The sequence below is a fragment of the Ipomoea nil genome, unplaced genomic scaffold (assembly GCF_001879475.1).
Source record: "Ipomoea nil cultivar Tokyo-kokei standard unplaced genomic scaffold, Asagao_1.1 scaffold1721, whole genome shotgun sequence".
NCBI classification, from domain to species: domain Eukaryota; kingdom Viridiplantae; phylum Streptophyta; class Magnoliopsida; order Solanales; family Convolvulaceae; genus Ipomoea; species Ipomoea nil.
The window spans coordinates 1,175,287-1,193,110 of record NW_017618149.1 but is presented as its reverse complement, the minus strand read 5'-3'; the positions used below and the strand labels follow the sequence as shown (position 1 = coordinate 1,193,110).

General features: G+C 34.6%; 3 protein-coding genes across 5 annotated transcripts; all 3 read left to right on the top strand.

Annotated features, from left to right (window-relative positions):
- Positions 1–3,393: 3,393 nt before the first annotated feature.
- On the top strand, positions 3,394–6,583 carry LOC109191913 (activating signal cointegrator 1). The gene is made up of 4 exons (XM_019342597.1): positions 3,394–3,705; positions 5,066–5,710; positions 5,787–5,885; positions 6,040–6,583. Exons 1-4 carry the CDS (start codon positions 3,556–3,558, stop codon positions 6,394–6,396), a joined length of 1,251 nt encoding a protein of 416 aa, XP_019198142.1. The 5' UTR covers positions 3,394–3,555; the 3' UTR covers positions 6,397–6,583.
- A 3,404-nt stretch (positions 6,584–9,987) lies between these two features.
- LOC109191916 (probable methyltransferase PMT2) lies at positions 9,988–14,604 on the top strand. 3 transcript variants are annotated; one of them, XM_019342604.1, is made up of 6 exons: positions 9,988–10,235; positions 10,730–11,363; positions 12,079–12,289; positions 12,481–13,156; positions 13,846–13,923; positions 14,089–14,604. In XM_019342604.1, the coding sequence occupies exons 2-6, from the start codon at positions 10,737–10,739 to the stop codon at positions 14,336–14,338; spliced, it is 1,842 nt and encodes a 613-aa protein (XP_019198149.1). In that variant the 5' UTR covers positions 9,988–10,235; positions 10,730–10,736; the 3' UTR covers positions 14,339–14,604. The 3 variants fall into 3 exon arrangements, with proteins under 3 accessions (XP_019198149.1, XP_019198148.1, XP_019198147.1); XM_019342603.1 differs by having other exon boundaries at positions 10,705–11,363; XM_019342602.1 differs by having other exon boundaries at positions 10,667–11,363.
- A 1,316-nt stretch (positions 14,605–15,920) lies between these two features.
- On the top strand, positions 15,921–16,851 carry LOC109191864 (LOB domain-containing protein 24-like). The gene is made up of 2 exons (XM_019342537.1): positions 15,921–16,076; positions 16,648–16,851. Exons 1-2 carry the CDS (start codon positions 15,921–15,923, stop codon positions 16,849–16,851), a joined length of 360 nt encoding a protein of 119 aa, XP_019198082.1.
- Positions 16,852–17,824: the final 973 nt, after the last annotated feature.

The window sequence follows — 17,824 nt, the reverse complement described above, 5'->3', positions numbered from 1 at the left end:
TGCCAACTCATGATGCTCCTGGGATGAGTTTCAAGTTTACTAATTCAACCTCGCCTTTTAGTTTCATCAGCATCGCTGAATGTCAAAAACGCAGGGATGCTGCTGCATCTTTGCTTTCCGATTCCTCATTTGGAAATGCATCTGAGTCTAACATGAAAATATCGTGGAGGGATGGATTAGTCAGTGTCAGTCGAACTATTGAGATGGATGAGTTAGATCACTGCAGGTGCTTGTCAGATGAAGAAAACGAGAATCTATGTTGCGCTAATGATCTATCTTAAATTAAATATGAGACATTATCATAGAAAATACCATTTTACCCCTCAGAAATGTTGGATTAAATTATTCCGGCCAAATTTGACCGTCAATTAGGCCGGAGTGACCAAAATTGACAAAAATTACATACTCAAGGTACTAAATTGACACTTTTAAAAGTTAGGTGCTGAAATTAACAAAGCACCTATATTCGTGTGACCAAAATTTAAATTTTCTCTATCACAAATCATCAATACACAATAATATGGGGAAATTCTAAGAGGGGAATCATAGCTATGAAAATAGGTTTTGTTGAGACATGGGTTACCTCTTAGCCTTAATTAATTCCTTGGCTATGAAGGGTCTTTCTTTTAAGCTTTCTTGCTTTCTTGATTTCTTTTAAGGGAATTCTTGGAACTCTTTGGGTGGTGAGAGATTATTGTGGTGGGGGTTCTAGGTGTCTCCTTATGTTCCCTATTTATATATCTAAGAGTCTTACTTAGGGCCTAATTACTATAGGTTTGCTAACTTTATTCCTTTTAGGACTAAGGGTTGGGTTTAGGGATAAGGGCCCATGGACTATGGTAGGTCTTTCCTAATTAATTATTGTGATTTAATTCTTTCTTTTGGGTAATTGGTTAAATGATTAATTGGTTTTAGGGATCGTCACACGGGGTGTTACACCAGGTGTAAGTGTATTTATGATCAACAACTTTGTAGTTAGGTAGCGCAAATTTGACAATGATGTAAAAACAATTTTGTCAGATAAAAAAATAATAGTATAATATTTATAAAGTAATGTACAATAGTACCATTATAAAAATACATACAAAAAATATTAATACCATAATGACCTAAATTATTATAATAATGCAAAATCATAATTGTAATATTAAGTTTTGTTCTAAATAATCAAAAGAAGATTAATTAAACGAAAAAAAAAAAAAAAAAAAAAACTCAACCTAAATTTTTCTTTTAAAATGCAAGAAAATTACATGATTTTCAGAGTTCCCGATTTCTAATCTTTGATGCTCAACTTTTAATGCTATGTATTTAGTCGAGCTAATTATTTGACCAAATTTTATGTTAAATTTTATATTATATTTTTTTAATACATTTTAACATATCCGTAGTATATGTTTAACAATTATGCCAAATTTAATTGGAATGAGGTTCGAACCTAAGACCTTTCTTATAGAAATTAATGAGTAAGTTAAGAATAATAAATAGTTAATGGAATGGAGCGGTTTGGGATGCCTGTTTACCAATGCCAAAGAAGGTAATTGCCGCTGCTACTGCCTCCATGCAAGTGTGGCAACGAGTACATCAACCGACTGCCGGCCGTGCGCCAGCCGACGACGCCGGCATTGCCAACACCCGACGCTGCTTACACAGCCACTACCTACCATCGTGGGCGAGACTGCTGCGGTACAGCCAAGACGATGCTATGTCGACACTGGATATCGCTATATGACGAAGACGGCCACGGTCGGAGCAATCCTATTCGACGACCAAGGTGGATACGTTTCGGCCTACAGTGCATCCCTGCCGAGTTGTTTCTCCCACTTATGGCCGAGACTTTCGCATGCAAAGAGGCATTGTCATGACTAAGAGTTCGTGGAGAACAGTCTATAGAGCTGTACACTCATGGCCCAGACTCGATCCTATATTGGTTACGCTATTGATGGTTGCAGAGATTGCATGTCTACATTTGATTTGGTTACGCTATTGATGGTTGCAGAGATTGCATGTCTACATTTGATTACTGCTCAGTTAATTTTATTCATAGATCACAGAATTATTTAGCTCATAATTTAGCTTCTACAACATTTGAACATGATACGACTATGTATTGGGACGTAGTCCCGCCTGTCTCTATTTCGGTTTATCTCTAAATATAACCACATTGGTTTGCTTTCAAAAAAATAGTTAACGAAATATTCCGTTACTAAAGTTTATACTAACGGAATTTAGAGTTATTTAATGGAAGAAAATAATATAATAGAGGGTAAATAAGAAAAATCATTAAAAAAAATACTAAAATCAAAATAATATTAACCATTCATTTTAAGAAACAATTATACCGATATCTTTTTTGTTTCAGTTAAGGGCCTAACATTATTGGTTCTTATTAGATTTGTAGATGTAGATGTAGATTAGGATCCACGCAGAAATGCAAATCTTCGTATTCAAATCAACTTCAACCTTAAATAAATAAATATTTGCCCACAATTGTTTTTTTTTTTTTTTAATTTAGGGTTGAAGTTGATTTGGTTACGAAGATTTGTATTTATGCGTGAATCTTAATAAGGGGAAAAATGAATAGTCTCAAATGGGATAAAAATATAAAAAGTTATCATTAGGACCCTATTTTTAACCGTCAACTAACAAAATTTTTAACAAATAACTAAATTGAGTTAATATCCAAAATCGTCCTCGACTATAGTGGTTTTTCTCAATTTCGTCCTAAACGACTTTGGTGACCTAATATCGTCCCAGACTTTTGTGTTTCGCTCAATTTAGTCCTCCATTTGTTATTCCGTCAAATTGGTGTTAAATTAAGGGACAATTCAGTAATGTTAATATTGATCTCTCTTTACTTTCAACTTGTGAAGTGCAAAATTCCTCTTTCTTGTACGAATTACACCCAGATTTACTCCCGGACCTGCAAATCAAATTTTATATTCGCAGTTTTAGGATTAATTCTGGAGTAATTCGTAAAAAAAAAAAAAGGGATTTCGCAGTTCACATGTCTATGAGTAAAGAGATGCCAATATTAAAATTACTGAATTGTCTATTTATTTAACACCAAATGGACAGAATAACAAATGAGGGACTAAATTGAGCAAAAACACAAAAATCTGGGACTAAATTGAGCGAAACACAAAAGTCTGGGACGATATTAGGTCACCAAAGTCGTTTAGGACGAAATTGAGAAAAACCACTATAGTTGAGGACGATTTTGGGTATTAACTCTAACTAAATTATACGAAGTCATCAAAATTATGGACTAAATTAAATACAAAAATTATTTAAGATTAAATTGAGTAAAATTAATAGTTGATAACTATATTTGGTATTAACTCAAAAGTCAAAAGAATATGAACAGATAAAACCTTAAGGCCGAATTTTGAAAGATTCACGTCTGTCTAAGTAAAAATAGACCGCCGGAGAAAGTGAGAAACAGTCGGAGATGTGGGTTCTCTAGGGAGAAGTTGGAGCTTCAAATCTAGAGTGAGAAACACTCAAACCCTGCCCACCCCTACTTGAGAGGCCGCGAGAGCGAGAGAGAGAGAGAGAATGGCATCGTCTGGAGTGTGGTTGGAGAAGGAGCTGCTGGAGTTATGCAAGAGGATCGATACGGGTCTGGATTTGGATAGCGAAATCATATCGGGTCTTGTATCTTACTGCGAGCTTGCTTCCCCCCTCGATGCGAAAGAGTATCTTGATGTGATTTTCTTCCCTTCGTCTTCATACCTGCAATTAATTTATCCACATTTTTTTACTTTTCTTCCCTTAATTTGGCTTTAATTATTTCGAAATTTATGGATAATACTGGCAATCTGAACATGCAATGTTCTAGGAAGCATCTTAATTTCCATTATTGGCTTCATTTTTCACTAATTCTTAGTATTGGTATATTGAACTCATTAAAATCATATGTATTCGTCCAAGTTTGTGGAACTCTCTCAACTTTGAGAGGAATTCAAATATTATTGCAGATGCAGTTGAAATTTATGACCTAAAAGCAGCCTACTAAATATGATGGAGATCAATTGTTAAGCATGTAAACTGGTTATTCTTTCTGCTTTGGTGTTCCACTTGACAATGATGCCCTAATATTTTTCTTTTAATACCTGAGGAGGCTAGTTAAGCGACATTCAGAGGAGTAGATGAAATTTGTAGAAATGCTCATTAGAGCATCATTTAGTAAGTCGTGGACTATGCTGCCTCACAAGTTTGCTTACTGCTTTTCATTCATCTGCATTAGAAAGCAAGTTTTTATTTTCTTTTCATGATTTAAAGTTTACAGCTTATGATTGTTGACCATTTAGATATTTACTCACTCTGTTGAAGTGAATGTATATGCTGCAACTATTTACCCATGTATAGTGACTGGTGAGTTGAAAATTCTTATGTGCTAGAGGATTTGGAAATTATGCTTTTTGGTACCCAAGTTTTGGTTTTGATCCTTCTCTTTCTACTTTTTAGATGTGATTACTTGATGAGTATGTTAATGAGGCAATATTAGTTTGATCCAATTTGAGATTGCTTCTCCCTTCAAGAATTTCAACCTTAGAATCCTGGAACTACAATGATATGATAAATTTAGTTATTTATGGTTAGGAGTTTCCTAATGCTGAAATAACTAATGTTATACAAAGGTGTAACTTGATTGTCAAACTGTAAGGTGGTGTTTGGTTCAGGTTACCTCACATAACCATAGGAATGTGAATATGGCAAGCATAAGACTCCCATTGTTTGGTTTCAGGGAACGTGAGATTTCCGAACTTTGTTTTTAGTTCATTTTTGGTAGCTTTCATGGGAATCACATTCTTAGGTTATGTGAGATTCCCAGGAATGTTAAATCTCTTGAACCAAAGTGCTTTCGATCATAAGCTTCTCTCAGTCTAATTCAATCCTTATACCAAATAACTAGAAGAATTGAATGTTTCATGGAAAAATGATCCTTCCCCAAGTAAGAAAAAGAGAACAAAAAAAAAAAAAAAACTATCATTCATTTGTTTGTGGAAGCATAGTGCGTGAAATGAAGGTTGTTTTGCTTTACTTGTTTTTGTGTCATCAATAGAATATCATTGGGCAAGAATCTGGAAAAGGAGTAATAGAGGAGTACATGAAGAGGAGAGGTCATTCAAACTTATATCAGAACACTCGAGATGCTTCTACATCCCAACTGCATGCATATGTAAAGCCACCTTCCATTGATAGTTTTGCTGCTGGAGCTAAGAAGCCTGTGAAAGTACGGAAAGATGATAAGGTCCATGTTAAGCAGGAAAGCCAAACCAAAGCTGAGACGTCAGATTCACAAAACAAGCAAAAACAGAGTCAAAGCAATTCCAAAAAGAAGAAGTCTGGCAAAGTTCTTTCTCTTGCCGAGGCTGCAAAAGGATCCATTGTATTTCAGCAAGGGAAGCCATGTTCATGCCAGGCCCGTAGGCACAGGCTTGTTAGCAATTGTTTATCTTGTGGGAAGATAGTCTGTGAACAGGAAGGTGAGGGGCCTTGCAAATTTTGCGGTTCTCTTGTTCTCAAAGAAGCAAGCTCCTATGCTGGTCTGGATGGTGCACTTCCAATTTCAGATGCTGAGGCTGCAGCTGAAGCCTTTGCAAAGAGGCTTGTTGATTACGACCGCAATGCTGCAGCACGTACTACAGTAATAGACGACCAAAGTGATTACTATGAGATTGAAGGGAATAGCTGGTTGTCAATGGAGGTATGAACTATCATCTTGTGATGTCCAAATATCCAGCATATATACTGCTGATTTTTTCATTCTATGTTCTAAACAGGAAAAGGAACTCTTAAGAAAGAAGAGGGAGGAGATAGAGGAGATTGAACGTGCCAAACGCAGTAAAGTTGTCGTGACATTTGACCTTGTTGGACGCAAGGTGGCATTTGCTAATTATCCTTTTTTTTTTCTTTCTTAAATGCTTGGAAGGCCTTGGTTTCTTATCCCTCATGCATAACACTGATATTATTCTGACTCCAATGCGAACTAATTTGTGGGCTAAAATGTTCACATTCCTTTACTCTATTTGGCAGGTGCTTTTAAATCAAGATGAGGTCTCGGGCGAATTGCATAATGGGTCACTACTTCGGCCATCTGAGGAGGAGGAAAAGGAAAAGGACAATGCACGCTTTAAGCCAAGCCCAAATCTCAAGATACAACCGATCTTCCTTGATCCTGGCCCCAGGAGAACTCCCAAGGAGGACAAGAACAAAGTTTTGAAGAACGGGTTGTGCTTGGAGATTACCGGAAGAGTGCAACATGATGCCAATGAACTCGCACGTGGCAAACAAGAAAGGTCTTCAAATGCCAAGTCTTGGCATGAACCCTCTGTTAACAAAAGACCCCCCAATATTGCAGATGACAATGAATGCTCCTTAGATTACAACTAAAAAAAGAAGAAAAACATACGGCAGTTATTCAATATTCAGCTTGTAAGAAGTTGAGGATTTTCCCTACAGATACGCCTAAGTGCATGTTTGGCCATAGCAGATAAGCTCCAAAAATTGTGATCCAAACCTAGGTGTTTTATCACAGAAAAGTGATCTTTTAATGCAATTTTACCTTTTACTCTCAAAAGCCATACTCTCTTAGGTGTCTTCATAAGAAAACAAAGAAAATAAAGGGTTGAGACTGATAGACATTATAACTTTAAAGTGTTAGCTCAAATTGTGACCATCTCAGAAAATTAAGTACTGGGAGTAGAAAATTTTGCTCCTTTCATAATTTTCTTTCTTAGTTTTTGTTTCTTACTTTCTTATGTTGCAATTTCATTAATGGTACTCTTCTTTTATCTCCATTTTGCTAAAAAGTTGAGGCCATCATATATTTCTATCGTGACCTTAAAACCTCTGGGTTTATGTTCTCAACTCCATTTGGCAACAAAGTGTAATTTACAAAGACTCCAAGGAAAACAAATCACCATTTTAGAAAGGTGAATAGAGAAATTTATGTATAATTCATGTTTGAATTAAGAATATATGTTTGGCTATTTTTGCTACAATCTTTTGCATAGTTGACATGCTTGGACAAAATAATTACTTAGCCTGAATTCCTCCTGCAAGTTTTGAAATTGCAAGCAGAGGTGTAATTATATAGGTCCTGTTTGGTAATATAATTTATCAATCAATTTTAACTTATTTGACCACTATTAGCTGTTTGACTTGGTTAAATAATTAATATGAGTATTTGGTTAATTAACTTTTTGTAACAACTACCAGGACTATGTGGTCCAATGGTATCCGGGTTGGACTTCCATTTGGAAGATTATAAGTTCAAGCCTCAGTGGAGGCGTTATTGGTTCTTTGTGTTTCAATAGGTTGAGAAAGTATATGAACAGATACTACAATGTAATAGAGCCAGTAACTTTCAAAAAAAAAAAAACTTTTTGTAACAACTTATTGCTTCAAAATACTAAAATTCAAAGTAACTTTTTTGATCAACTCTTTAATAAAGTTATTTTGCATGTAATCAGTCATCAGTTAACAGTTAATTTACCAAATATTTTTTTACTATTAGCTAATACTATCAACTAGTCAAATCCACTAACTCAATCAACTATTAGTTATTTACCAAACACCTCCATAATTTATTTTATTTTTGGGAAAATGACACTTTTCCCCCCTGAGTTATATACTTATAGCACTTTTTCCCCCTCAATTATTTAGGTAAGCACATTAGCCCCTTCAATTATTCTAAAAGTGGTTGTTTTCCCCCCTAATATATTAAATTGACATTTATACCCTTAAAATAAATATTTTATTTATTTTACTTCTCCAACAAATTATTGCGTATACGTAGGGATGACTACGATTCGGTTCGAATTGAATCGGACACTATAGCAATCGAATTAAAAGTTTCCGGTTATGATTCAGATCTAGAACCCAATATTTGGATTTCAATTTATTAAAATTATGAATCAAAAAAATTGGATCCTGAACCGTGAACTGGCGGTTCCAGACCCGATTCGCGATTTCGAACCGTTTTTATTTTAAAATTTTATTTTTATTTTAAAAATAGTCTAAATTCAACAATAAATGTATTTTATTTTTTCAGTTCGGAACATGAACCGTCTGTTCCGGGATTTTAATAAACTCTAAATATTGAGTTTCGGTTCTAAATTGTAATTGGAATATTTCGGTTTGGTTGCTATAGTGTTTATTTGGTTTGAACCAAATTATGGTCATAATTTGTTGGAGAAGAAAAATAAATAAAATATTTATTTTAAGGGTAAATATATCCATTTAACATTTTAGGAAGAAAAACAACCACTTAAATAATTGAGGGGAAAAAAGTGCTATAAGTATATAACTCAGGGGGAAAAAGTGTCATTTTCCCTTTATTTTTTATTAGTGAGGGGTGTTGCAATCGCACTTTCCGTACATAGAAGGTTGCCGAATCGACAGCCTTTTTGTACTATTATTCATTTTTTAATTCTTATTTTCTTTTTTTTTTTCTTTTAAATAATTGTATTTTTTATTTTGTATTATGTAATTAAATTATTAATAAAGAAATAGTAGCATATTAATAATTGTATTTATTTTATATTATGTAATTGAATTATTATAAAGAAATAACATATTAATAAATAATTACACAAAATTTTCATTAATTCGTACCCTTAACAATGCATACAATTATTATATACATAATACGAATAAATTTTTTATTTAAAAAAATAATTGTACATATTTTCAAAATTTATTTTTAATATTTGATTTTAATTTATATATTAATACAAAACAATAATTGTGAAGAGAAAATAATATCTATTGATAAAGGATAATAATTTTTTAATATAATATAAAAGTGTGACCGTGTGATCACTTTTAAAAGTGAAAGAGTATTACGAAGGTGTAGAGAAAATTTTGAATGAATTGTGAATTTGATGATCTGGAAGTATAACCTATTTTTAAAAGTGAAAGAATATTACATAGATAAAGATAACGTTAGCGTTATGTAATTTCTATATTTGTATGAGTCATTTTTATATAAGTTACATATTTTATTAATAATATATTATGTCAATCAAAAATTCAAAATACAAATCAACTTGGTTGGCGTGAGTGGTCATGCACTCTCATTCTTTAAGAGAGGTCAATTGGGCCGAGCCGGTGCAAATAACACCATCTCGATTGAATTCGTCGCATTGGGTCTTCCTATTGTAGTTTACCTCTCTTGTGTGATTTGTAGACTATTATACATGAGTAGAATTTTAGCTAGTGCATACTTTTGAGTAGTAGCTGCGAGTTTCTCTCACAAAAATTGCACAATATAATTTTTAAAAAGTAGTAGAGAATAGTTTTTTTTTTTTTTTTTAAATAAAGAATATTGCACATTTGACTTAGGTGATGTGCTAGATAATATGATAAAAATAATTTTATAATGAAAAAAAGTCAAATAAGTTACTGAACTTTACTCAAAAAATAAATTAGATTCTTAAACTTTTAAAAATTACAATTAAACTCATAAACATGTTATTTTAGAGCATTGAAACCCAGAGATCGGTTGGTGACCTGTGATTTCAGGTCATTAGGATTCCGGCTAACTCTGGTGAGCCTCCAACCAATCTCCGACAACAAGATACCGATGATCGGCAACCAAACGGTCATCGGTTGCGTTTGGGGAAGGTTGGTCTCTTTCTTCGGCGATTGGAGAAGACAGACCAAAACGGTCGTCGGTCAACCTATATTTTGTTGTCGGAAATTGGTCGGAGGCTTGCCAGAAGGATCGTCAGAACCCTAATGACCTGCAATCACGGGTCACGAACCGATTTCTGGACTTCAATGCTCCAAAATAACATGTTTATGAGTTTAATTGCAACAACTTTTAAAATTTGAAGGGCCTAATTAATTTTTTTGAGTAAAATTCAGGGGCCTACTTGACATTTTTCTCTTTTATAATTATTGTTTATCACACTTTCAAAAAATAATATTAAAATAAAAAAAAAAAATCTCACAACCCCGGCACACTGAAATGAGAAAGAAAGCAAGCAGGCAAGATCGCAAAAGAATAATTAGAGAAATTGAGAAATTGGTCGGATTTATTAGTACAACAAAAGTCCAACCTCGGATTTCATGAAAACATCGGATTTTTCGATGCCTATATCACAACTGGAACTGCAACTGCAACATAGTTTCTCTCTCCCTGTCTGCCCTCTTCACAACTTTCTTGATCGCAATTCACAGTTTCTTCAATTATTCTCTTCTCAGACAGTAACACATCTGTATGAGTAAGTTAACTATTTATTTACTAATTTTGTTCAAATATCATTTTTTTTTTCAATTATTGTGTATTGGGCTTTGGAACTTCTTCTGGGTTTGGATTCAATGATGAAAGTATAATTTCATAGGCATTAGTATATATGAACGAACACCCTTATCTGTTATTTAAGAGATTGAATTTTCATGCCAGAAAAGAAAGAGAGAAAAATTCATTCCACAGATTTGTACTTTCTTATGATTTCCCGTGCTATTTTGCAGTTAAGGCTTTACATTGTTTGTATCAAATATAATAAAACTTACTAGTTAATTAGTTGATTAAATGAGTAAGGGCTTTGAGCAAAAGGCTTTAATTAACTAAGTCTTCTTAATGTCTAGAAAGGATGAGATTACTGAATTGAGATCAAAGAAATTTTCTAAACTTTGTTAGATTCTAATGCAGCATATATAACTGCCTTAATAATCCCGCGATTGTTAAAGTACTGTGAAAGGCGAACGATTACAGGTAGATCATGGCGATAAAAGGAAATCCAGGAGACAACAGGGCTAGAAGCTCGGTTTCGTTATTTATTGTAGCTGGTCTCTGCTGTTTCTTCTATCTCCTGGGAGTATGGCAAAGAAGTGGTTTTGGGAAGGGGGATAGTATAGCACACGAGATAACGAAGAAGGCAGATGACTGTGGCATCCTCTCGAATCTAGAATTTCAAACCCACCAAATGGCTAAGGCCGATGAATCCAAGCAATTCGAGTCTTGTGATGAGCGATATCTTGATTACACACCGTGTCAGGATCAAATGCGGGCAATGACTTATCCTCGAGAAAATATGGTGTATCGGGAGAGACACTGTCCGCTAGAGGAAGAGAAGTTGCGTTGTCTTGTTCCAGCCCCGAAAGGGTATGTGACACCGTTTCCTTGGCCTAAGAGCCGAGACTATGTTCCCTATGCAAATACACCACATAAGAGCTTAACAGTTGAGAAGGCCGTGCAGAATTGGGTACAATATGAAGGGGATGTTTTGAGATTCCCTGGTGGCGGAACACAGTTCCCCGAGGGGGCAGATGCGTATATCGAACAACTTGCTTCTGTGATCCCGATAGACAATGGTACAGTCAGAACTGCATTAGATACTGGATGCGGGGTGAGTTAACAGATTGCGACACATCCTTCAGTTTCTTTCATTGCCCAGTTGTAATTCTTGTGCACTTTCAATATATATATATATATATATATATATATATATATATATATATATATATATATATATATATATATGTGTGTGTGTGTGTGTGTGTGTGTGTATTAAGATATAGCTTACCGCGAAGACGCAACTTTATTTCCTTATATACTGCCACCACATTTTCGAGAGGCAGAGTGCTGGTCTTGACCCTTCACCAGCCTCCGCCCAACAATCCCCTCCCAGCACCTGCCAGTCTTAACTGCACAGTTTTTACTCTGGTTTGGCTTTGATACCACTTGTTAGGATCGAGCGCTTACCACTATGCCAAAAGCTATAACTCATAGCAAAGACGCAACTTTATTTCCTTATATACCGCCACCACATTTTCGAGAGGCAAGGTGCTGGACTTGGCCCTTCACGCAACAATCCCCTAGCTACCAATCGCTGGACTTGGTCCATCACTGGCCTTCGCCCAAAAATCTTTTTTAAAAAAAAAATAATAGTAATAATCATCATCTAATATCCGTTTGTATGATTTCCTTCTCTATTTGTTAACCTTTTAGGGTTTTCTATGTTCTACAATGTGAAAGCTTCTAGTAGCCATCATAGGTGAAGCACATTTCCAGCGAGCTTGAATGCCTATATTTTTACTGATATATTGCGTGTTGATTTCTAGGTAGCAAGTTGGGGTGCCTACCTTTTCAAGAAGAATATCATAACCATGTCATTTGCTCCAAGAGACTCACACGAAGCACAAGTGCAATTTGCTTTGGAAAGAGGTGTGCCCGCAGTTATTGGTGTTTTGGGAACTATAAAGCTACCATATCCATCTCGGGCCTTTGATATGGCTCACTGTTCACGTTGCTTGATACCATGGGATGCAAATGGTAAGCCTTCATCGTAGACAGCTGTTGTGTGCCATAAATGGTCCCTACCATGATTTTGAAACACTAACACATCCTCTAAGGAGTCCCGATTCATGAAGCTTCTTGACCTTTTGTAATAATAATTTTAAACCGGTTGTTCATTATTATATGGCTGCGTGTTCCCTCACAAAATATTGCCACTTTGTATGTAGGTGGAATATATATGATGGAGGTTGATAGAGTGCTTAGACCTGGGGGCTATTGGATACTATCAGGCCCTCCCATTGACTGGAAGAATAACTATCAAGAATGGAAGCGTCCCAAAGAAGAGTTGGAGGAGGAACAGAGGAAGATCGAAGATATTGCGAAGCTTCTGTGCTGGGAAAAGAAGCATGAGATGGGAGAGATTGCCATTTGGAGGAAACGGAAAAGCAATGAGTATTGCGAGCGAGATTCTCGCACAACTATGTGTGAATCTGCAGGTGCAGACGATGTTTGGTACAAGACGATGGAGGCATGTGTAACTCCTTATCCCGAGTCTTCGGATTTGGATGAAGTTGCGGGTGAGGAGCTTAGGCCATTCCCTGAGAGACTCAATGCTGTTCCTCCAAGAGTTGCGAGTGGATCTATTCCGAGACTCTCTGCTGAGTTGTTCGTGGAGGATAATAAATTGTGGCGAAAGCACACGAATGCTTATAAGAGAGTTAATAAAATCCTTGATACAGGTAGGTATCGCAATATTATGGATATGAACGCCGGTTTGGGAAGTTTTGCTGCAGCACTCGAGTCTTCCAAATTGTGGGTCATGAATGTCGTACCGACTATAGCCAACAGAGACACCCTGGGCATTATATATGAGCGTGGCTTGATTGGCATATATCATGATTGGTAAATTTTCTTGAGCATTCTTGCAACTTTTATCTTCTCATTTGGCCCATGTAGCCCGTTCTTTTCTTAATGTGCTGCCGATTTACTGGAAAAATAGCTGTTAATTATCATTGAACCTTTCACATTGGTGCTCTTCTTTTGTTTTTCCCCTACTTCACCGGCCACTGCCCAACAATTCCCCCTCCCAACACCTGTCAGCCTTAACTGCACAGTTTTTACTCTTGTTGGGGGCTCGAACCCGTGACCTGGCTCTTTACCACTATGCCAAAAGCTATAGCTGGTAGCGAAGGCGTAACTAGTGTTGAAAAAGAGGCTAGGCGCCCGGTTTTTTAATTTTTAAATTTTTTTCTTTTTTAGGAGGTATTCGCCAAAAAAAAAAAAAAAAAAAAAAACTAAGGTTCGGCCTGGCCGCGGAGGAGGCTGATTTTGGCGTTCCTCGATGCGGCTGGGCGCCGCTAGCGCCTAGGCGCGATTTTTGCAACCATGGGTGTAACTTTATTTCCTTATATGCCGCCACATTTTCGAGAGGCAGGGTTCACCGGCCTCCGCCCAACATATTCTATAATTGGAGATCCTAATTATTTACCAAACTCTGTCTTGCAAATGAGTTCAAGTATTTCCATAATTTGTTTAATCCATGTATGTCTCTCTAATTTTCCTTTCATCTTTTTTCTCGACTTCCTCTCCAGGTGTGAAGCTTTCTCTACCTACCCGAGGACATATGACCTCATTCATGCCAATGGTCTTTTCAGCTTGTACAAGGACACGTAAGTTACCTTTATGGTATTACCATTACTATTTTTGGACATAAAACGAGACTGAAGCCTCTTCATTAGAATTAAGATCCATTCGTCTTCAATAGTTGATACTCACATAAAATGTCATCAAGTGAAAAATACGTATTTTGAATGGCTGTATGCATATGCATGCAGGTGTAGTGCTGAAGACATCCTACTGGAGATGGATCGAATTCTAAGACCAGAAGGTGCGGTTATATTTCGAGACCATGAAGATACCCTAACCAAAGTGAGAAAAATAGTGGCGGGTATGAGGTGGAACACGAAAATGGTTGATCATGAGGACGGGCCGCTTATCACAGAAAAGGTACTATTTGCCGTCAAACAATACTGGGTAGTAGGGGAAAATAATTCAACGATGTCACGTTTTGCAAATAGAAACTAATGCTACTGTGTCTGATTAGCGCTGAAAGTTTGGATTTGGTTTTTTATTCTTCCACATAGGATTTAACAAGTAGAAATCTACAGGATTTAACATAGGATTTGGAATTATCACAGGTTTCTTTTTCTGTTCTGTTGTTGTTGTAATTGGGTTCTTCATGTTTAGATAGCCTTCATGTTAGTTACATATTTTTTGTAGATTAGCATTCTTAATTCCTTATTCCAGTCAAACATTACTCATATTTGGTAATCTACTTGTAATTCTTCAGATACATTTATTACAGAAACCATTTCTGTTTTTACTGTTTATTTTTTGATATTTTGCTTGAAGATTCTTTGGAAGTTACTTGCCTATTTGAGTATTTTGCTACATGGACCTTGGTCCACACAGCTGTGTGGTCCATAAATAAAAAGCACATTATTTATATATGTAAAGTACATTATTTGAGTGCTGAAAGTATATTATTTTACATACTATTAAATAATGTATATTCGTTTTAAAAAAATAATAATAATAATGTACATTCAGTACACAAATAACGTATTTTTAGTATGTTAAACATGTATCTTGTATTCATGGTTTACACAAAAATTTGCCACTTAACTCTCTCACACACCATTGTAAATGGTTGTTTGGTTCGAACATGAAACCATAATCAAATCAAATGGCAGATTATACCATGAACCAGGGTCTACCTTGCATTGTAGACCCTGGTCCATAATATAACAATTGGTGCCAAGGCAATACAGTTTACAAAGTATAACCATGTCGGATGATGCTTGTGAGTTGTGACTGATCAGACACTTGTGTCACAGATTGTCTGTGAATTGTATTAAATGTTTGGTTTGATGTTGTTTATTCCAATTAGTATCATAAACTTGTATTGTTATGAAACTACTCCTGGTGTTACAATTGCTATTTGCAATTGGATAATTTGTATTTTAAATTAAATTTACAGAGCAATGAATTTTTTATTTATTTATTTTTTATTTTTACTTTAATTGCTTTCCGATCATCAAAAGTGGTCGGAAACTGACACCCAATAAATAAGGATATATTATTATTATTTTTATTTATTGTTAATGTATTTTAAATTTAAAATATAAATTTGAGAAAATGAAACATATAGCCCTTCCGTCACTCAGTAATATCTATTTTCCCTGAATTTGACAAACTATAAGTTCCAATGCGTAAATAACATAGAACAATAGAGTGCTATGGAATGCTGTTTTGGTTAGAGCCATTTCAGAATAATGTGCCAAAAAAAAAAAAAAAAAAAAAAGCAAAAGCAATTACACTTGTGATTTGAAATTCCTACCAAATTTACTTGGCACCTATTAGCACTGATAACTTACCTTAAAATATAAATAATTATAGCAATTATAAAGTAATAAGAAAAGCTATATTAAGCTACATCTTTGAATGATTTAGCAATTAGCAACGGTAACTTACCTTACAAAAAATATAAATAATTATAGCTGTTATGAAGCAATATGAAAAAGCTATATTAAGCTACATCTTTCAAAGATTTAGAAGAAAATAAAAATCCTTTGCATAGATTTGCAAAGGATTCTTGCTTTGAAAGATGGCTACGGGCAGTCGGTGTGCAGCATGCAGGCAATTGAGAAAGAGATGCACTTCAGATTGCATATTTTTGCCATATTTTCCTCCCAACGATCCTCAAAGATTTGCTGTTGTTCACAAAATCTTTGGTGCCAACAATGCCAGCAAAATGCTAAAGGTATTATATAATGATATAATATATAACTATTTTACTTCAATTTCTAGTTAATTTTTTATTACTCCATATCCCATTTCATGCATACATATACTACACATCTCTGATCTGTTTGTTTGTGTGTGTACGTATATACATATGTATTTACATGTTGTCAAGGAGTAGTGTATATTTGTATATTTATTATTCAATAATTGTTTGCTGGAATACTTTAGCTAAGGAATTAATCTTGTAATTAGTATACATAGAATTAGCAGTGTCGATTGAAAGCACTATATAATCTTGGGAGTTGAGTGTCCAAAAAAAAAAAAAATTGCAATTAATGTAGAGTTTACATGTAATTCGTGAGTTTATATATCTAACAATATCAGTGACAACAAACCATGCATATAATTTTTGTTCCAAATCATGCTTTCAGTTGTTAGTTGTCATTAAACTGGAAATACACAATATCAATTTACGGTGAAGGGTTAAATCTCATCTTTTGTGATTACTGCATAAATATATTTCAGTGAATTGAACTTTGATGCAGTGATTATTCTTGATTCTTGAATTATTGTTTTGATTAAAACAGCAAGTAGAAGAGTATAAACGAGGTGATGTTGCGGAATCCTTGTACTACGAGGCACAATGTCGAGTAGAGGATCCGGTATACGGCTGTGTTGGAATCATCACACTTTTACAACAGGAAATTTACAATTTTGAATCGCAATTGGCGAAAATTGAAGCACAGATTCAACTGCTCAAGGCTCAAGGAGTAGCAACACCAAGCCATTGATGATTTTTTTATTATCAACATTTACTTTAATTTGCATCAATGGCCCAATAAATGTTTCCTATTTTCAATTTAGAAAATAAAATTCACCTTTGATTAAAAAACTTCATATTTTTCTTCTTCTTTTTTTTTTCTAATTTTTTTAATAATAAAGAAATTTTCCAATTCTCTTAATTATTTTTAATTTATATGCTTATAGATAGTATATACTGGTTTAAAAAAAGATAGTATATACTAAGTATGAATGACTACTATTTTGTAATGGCAAACATTTTGTACATCAAGACATTAGGTGATCAGATTTTACTTTTACTACTTGACGCAGAGTATGTCACCAACTTTTAAACAAAAATTATAATGAATACCGACACGAGAGATGAATTATATTTAAATTATTTAAAAAAAAAACACTAGTTATTACTGATTTACTGTGGTGAGAATAATGTGATTAAAATGATTCAATTATCACAATTATAACCGCAAAAAAGAGATGTTTTTGTCTTTAAAAGATGGTTGGGCAGAATCTATATGATTCTTTGAAGCTTAGAATGTTTAGATGAAAGCTAGCTTAAGAGAGTTTGATCAGATTATGTTGCTTGTGGAGTTGTGGTTTTATCTATATTTTATGTGTTTCAGAAGTGTCCCGTTTATAGAGTATGAAGTGCCAAAAATTCAAAATTAACTTGAAAAGTATATGTCGGTGCTCTTTGAGATGGTAGCTAACCAAAGGTTGCCATCTTCTCATTTTATGTTGCACTTCTTTGACTACTTGGTATAAATTAACCATTTTTTTATTTTTATTTTTTAGTATAATACTTCACTTTATCTCCAAAAGGGCTTTTTGCAGCTTTTTAGAATTTGTTTTTGTTGTTAGAAATCTTGAGAAATGTGTTTAAAAATTCTTTTCTCATAAAACATATTCTTTATTTCTCGTATTTTAAGTTGATTTTGGTGTAGATACTTTAATTAGTAGACG

Coding starts and splice junctions, on each gene's coding strand:
- LOC109191913 (XM_019342597.1), top strand. CDS start 3,556: ATGGCATCGTCTGGAGTGTGGTTGGAGAAGGAGCTGCTGGAGTTATGC. Junction 3,706..5,065: donor ATGCGAAAGAGTATCTTGAT/GTGATTTTCTTC, acceptor TGTCATCAATAG/AATATCATTGGGCAAGAATC. Junction 5,886..6,039: donor TTGACCTTGTTGGACGCAAG/GTGGCATTTGCT, acceptor TCTATTTGGCAG/GTGCTTTTAAATCAAGATGA.
- LOC109191916 (XM_019342604.1), top strand. CDS start 10,737: ATGGCGATAAAAGGAAATCCAGGAGACAACAGGGCTAGAAGCTCGGTT. Junction 13,157..13,845: donor ATTGGCATATATCATGATTG/GTAAATTTTCTT, acceptor CTTCCTCTCCAG/GTGTGAAGCTTTCTCTACCT. Junction 13,924..14,088: donor TTCAGCTTGTACAAGGACAC/GTAAGTTACCTT, acceptor ATATGCATGCAG/GTGTAGTGCTGAAGACATCC.
- LOC109191864 (XM_019342537.1), top strand. CDS start 15,921: ATGGCTACGGGCAGTCGGTGTGCAGCATGCAGGCAATTGAGAAAGAGA. Junction 16,077..16,647: donor ATGCCAGCAAAATGCTAAAG/GTATTATATAAT, acceptor TGATTAAAACAG/CAAGTAGAAGAGTATAAACG.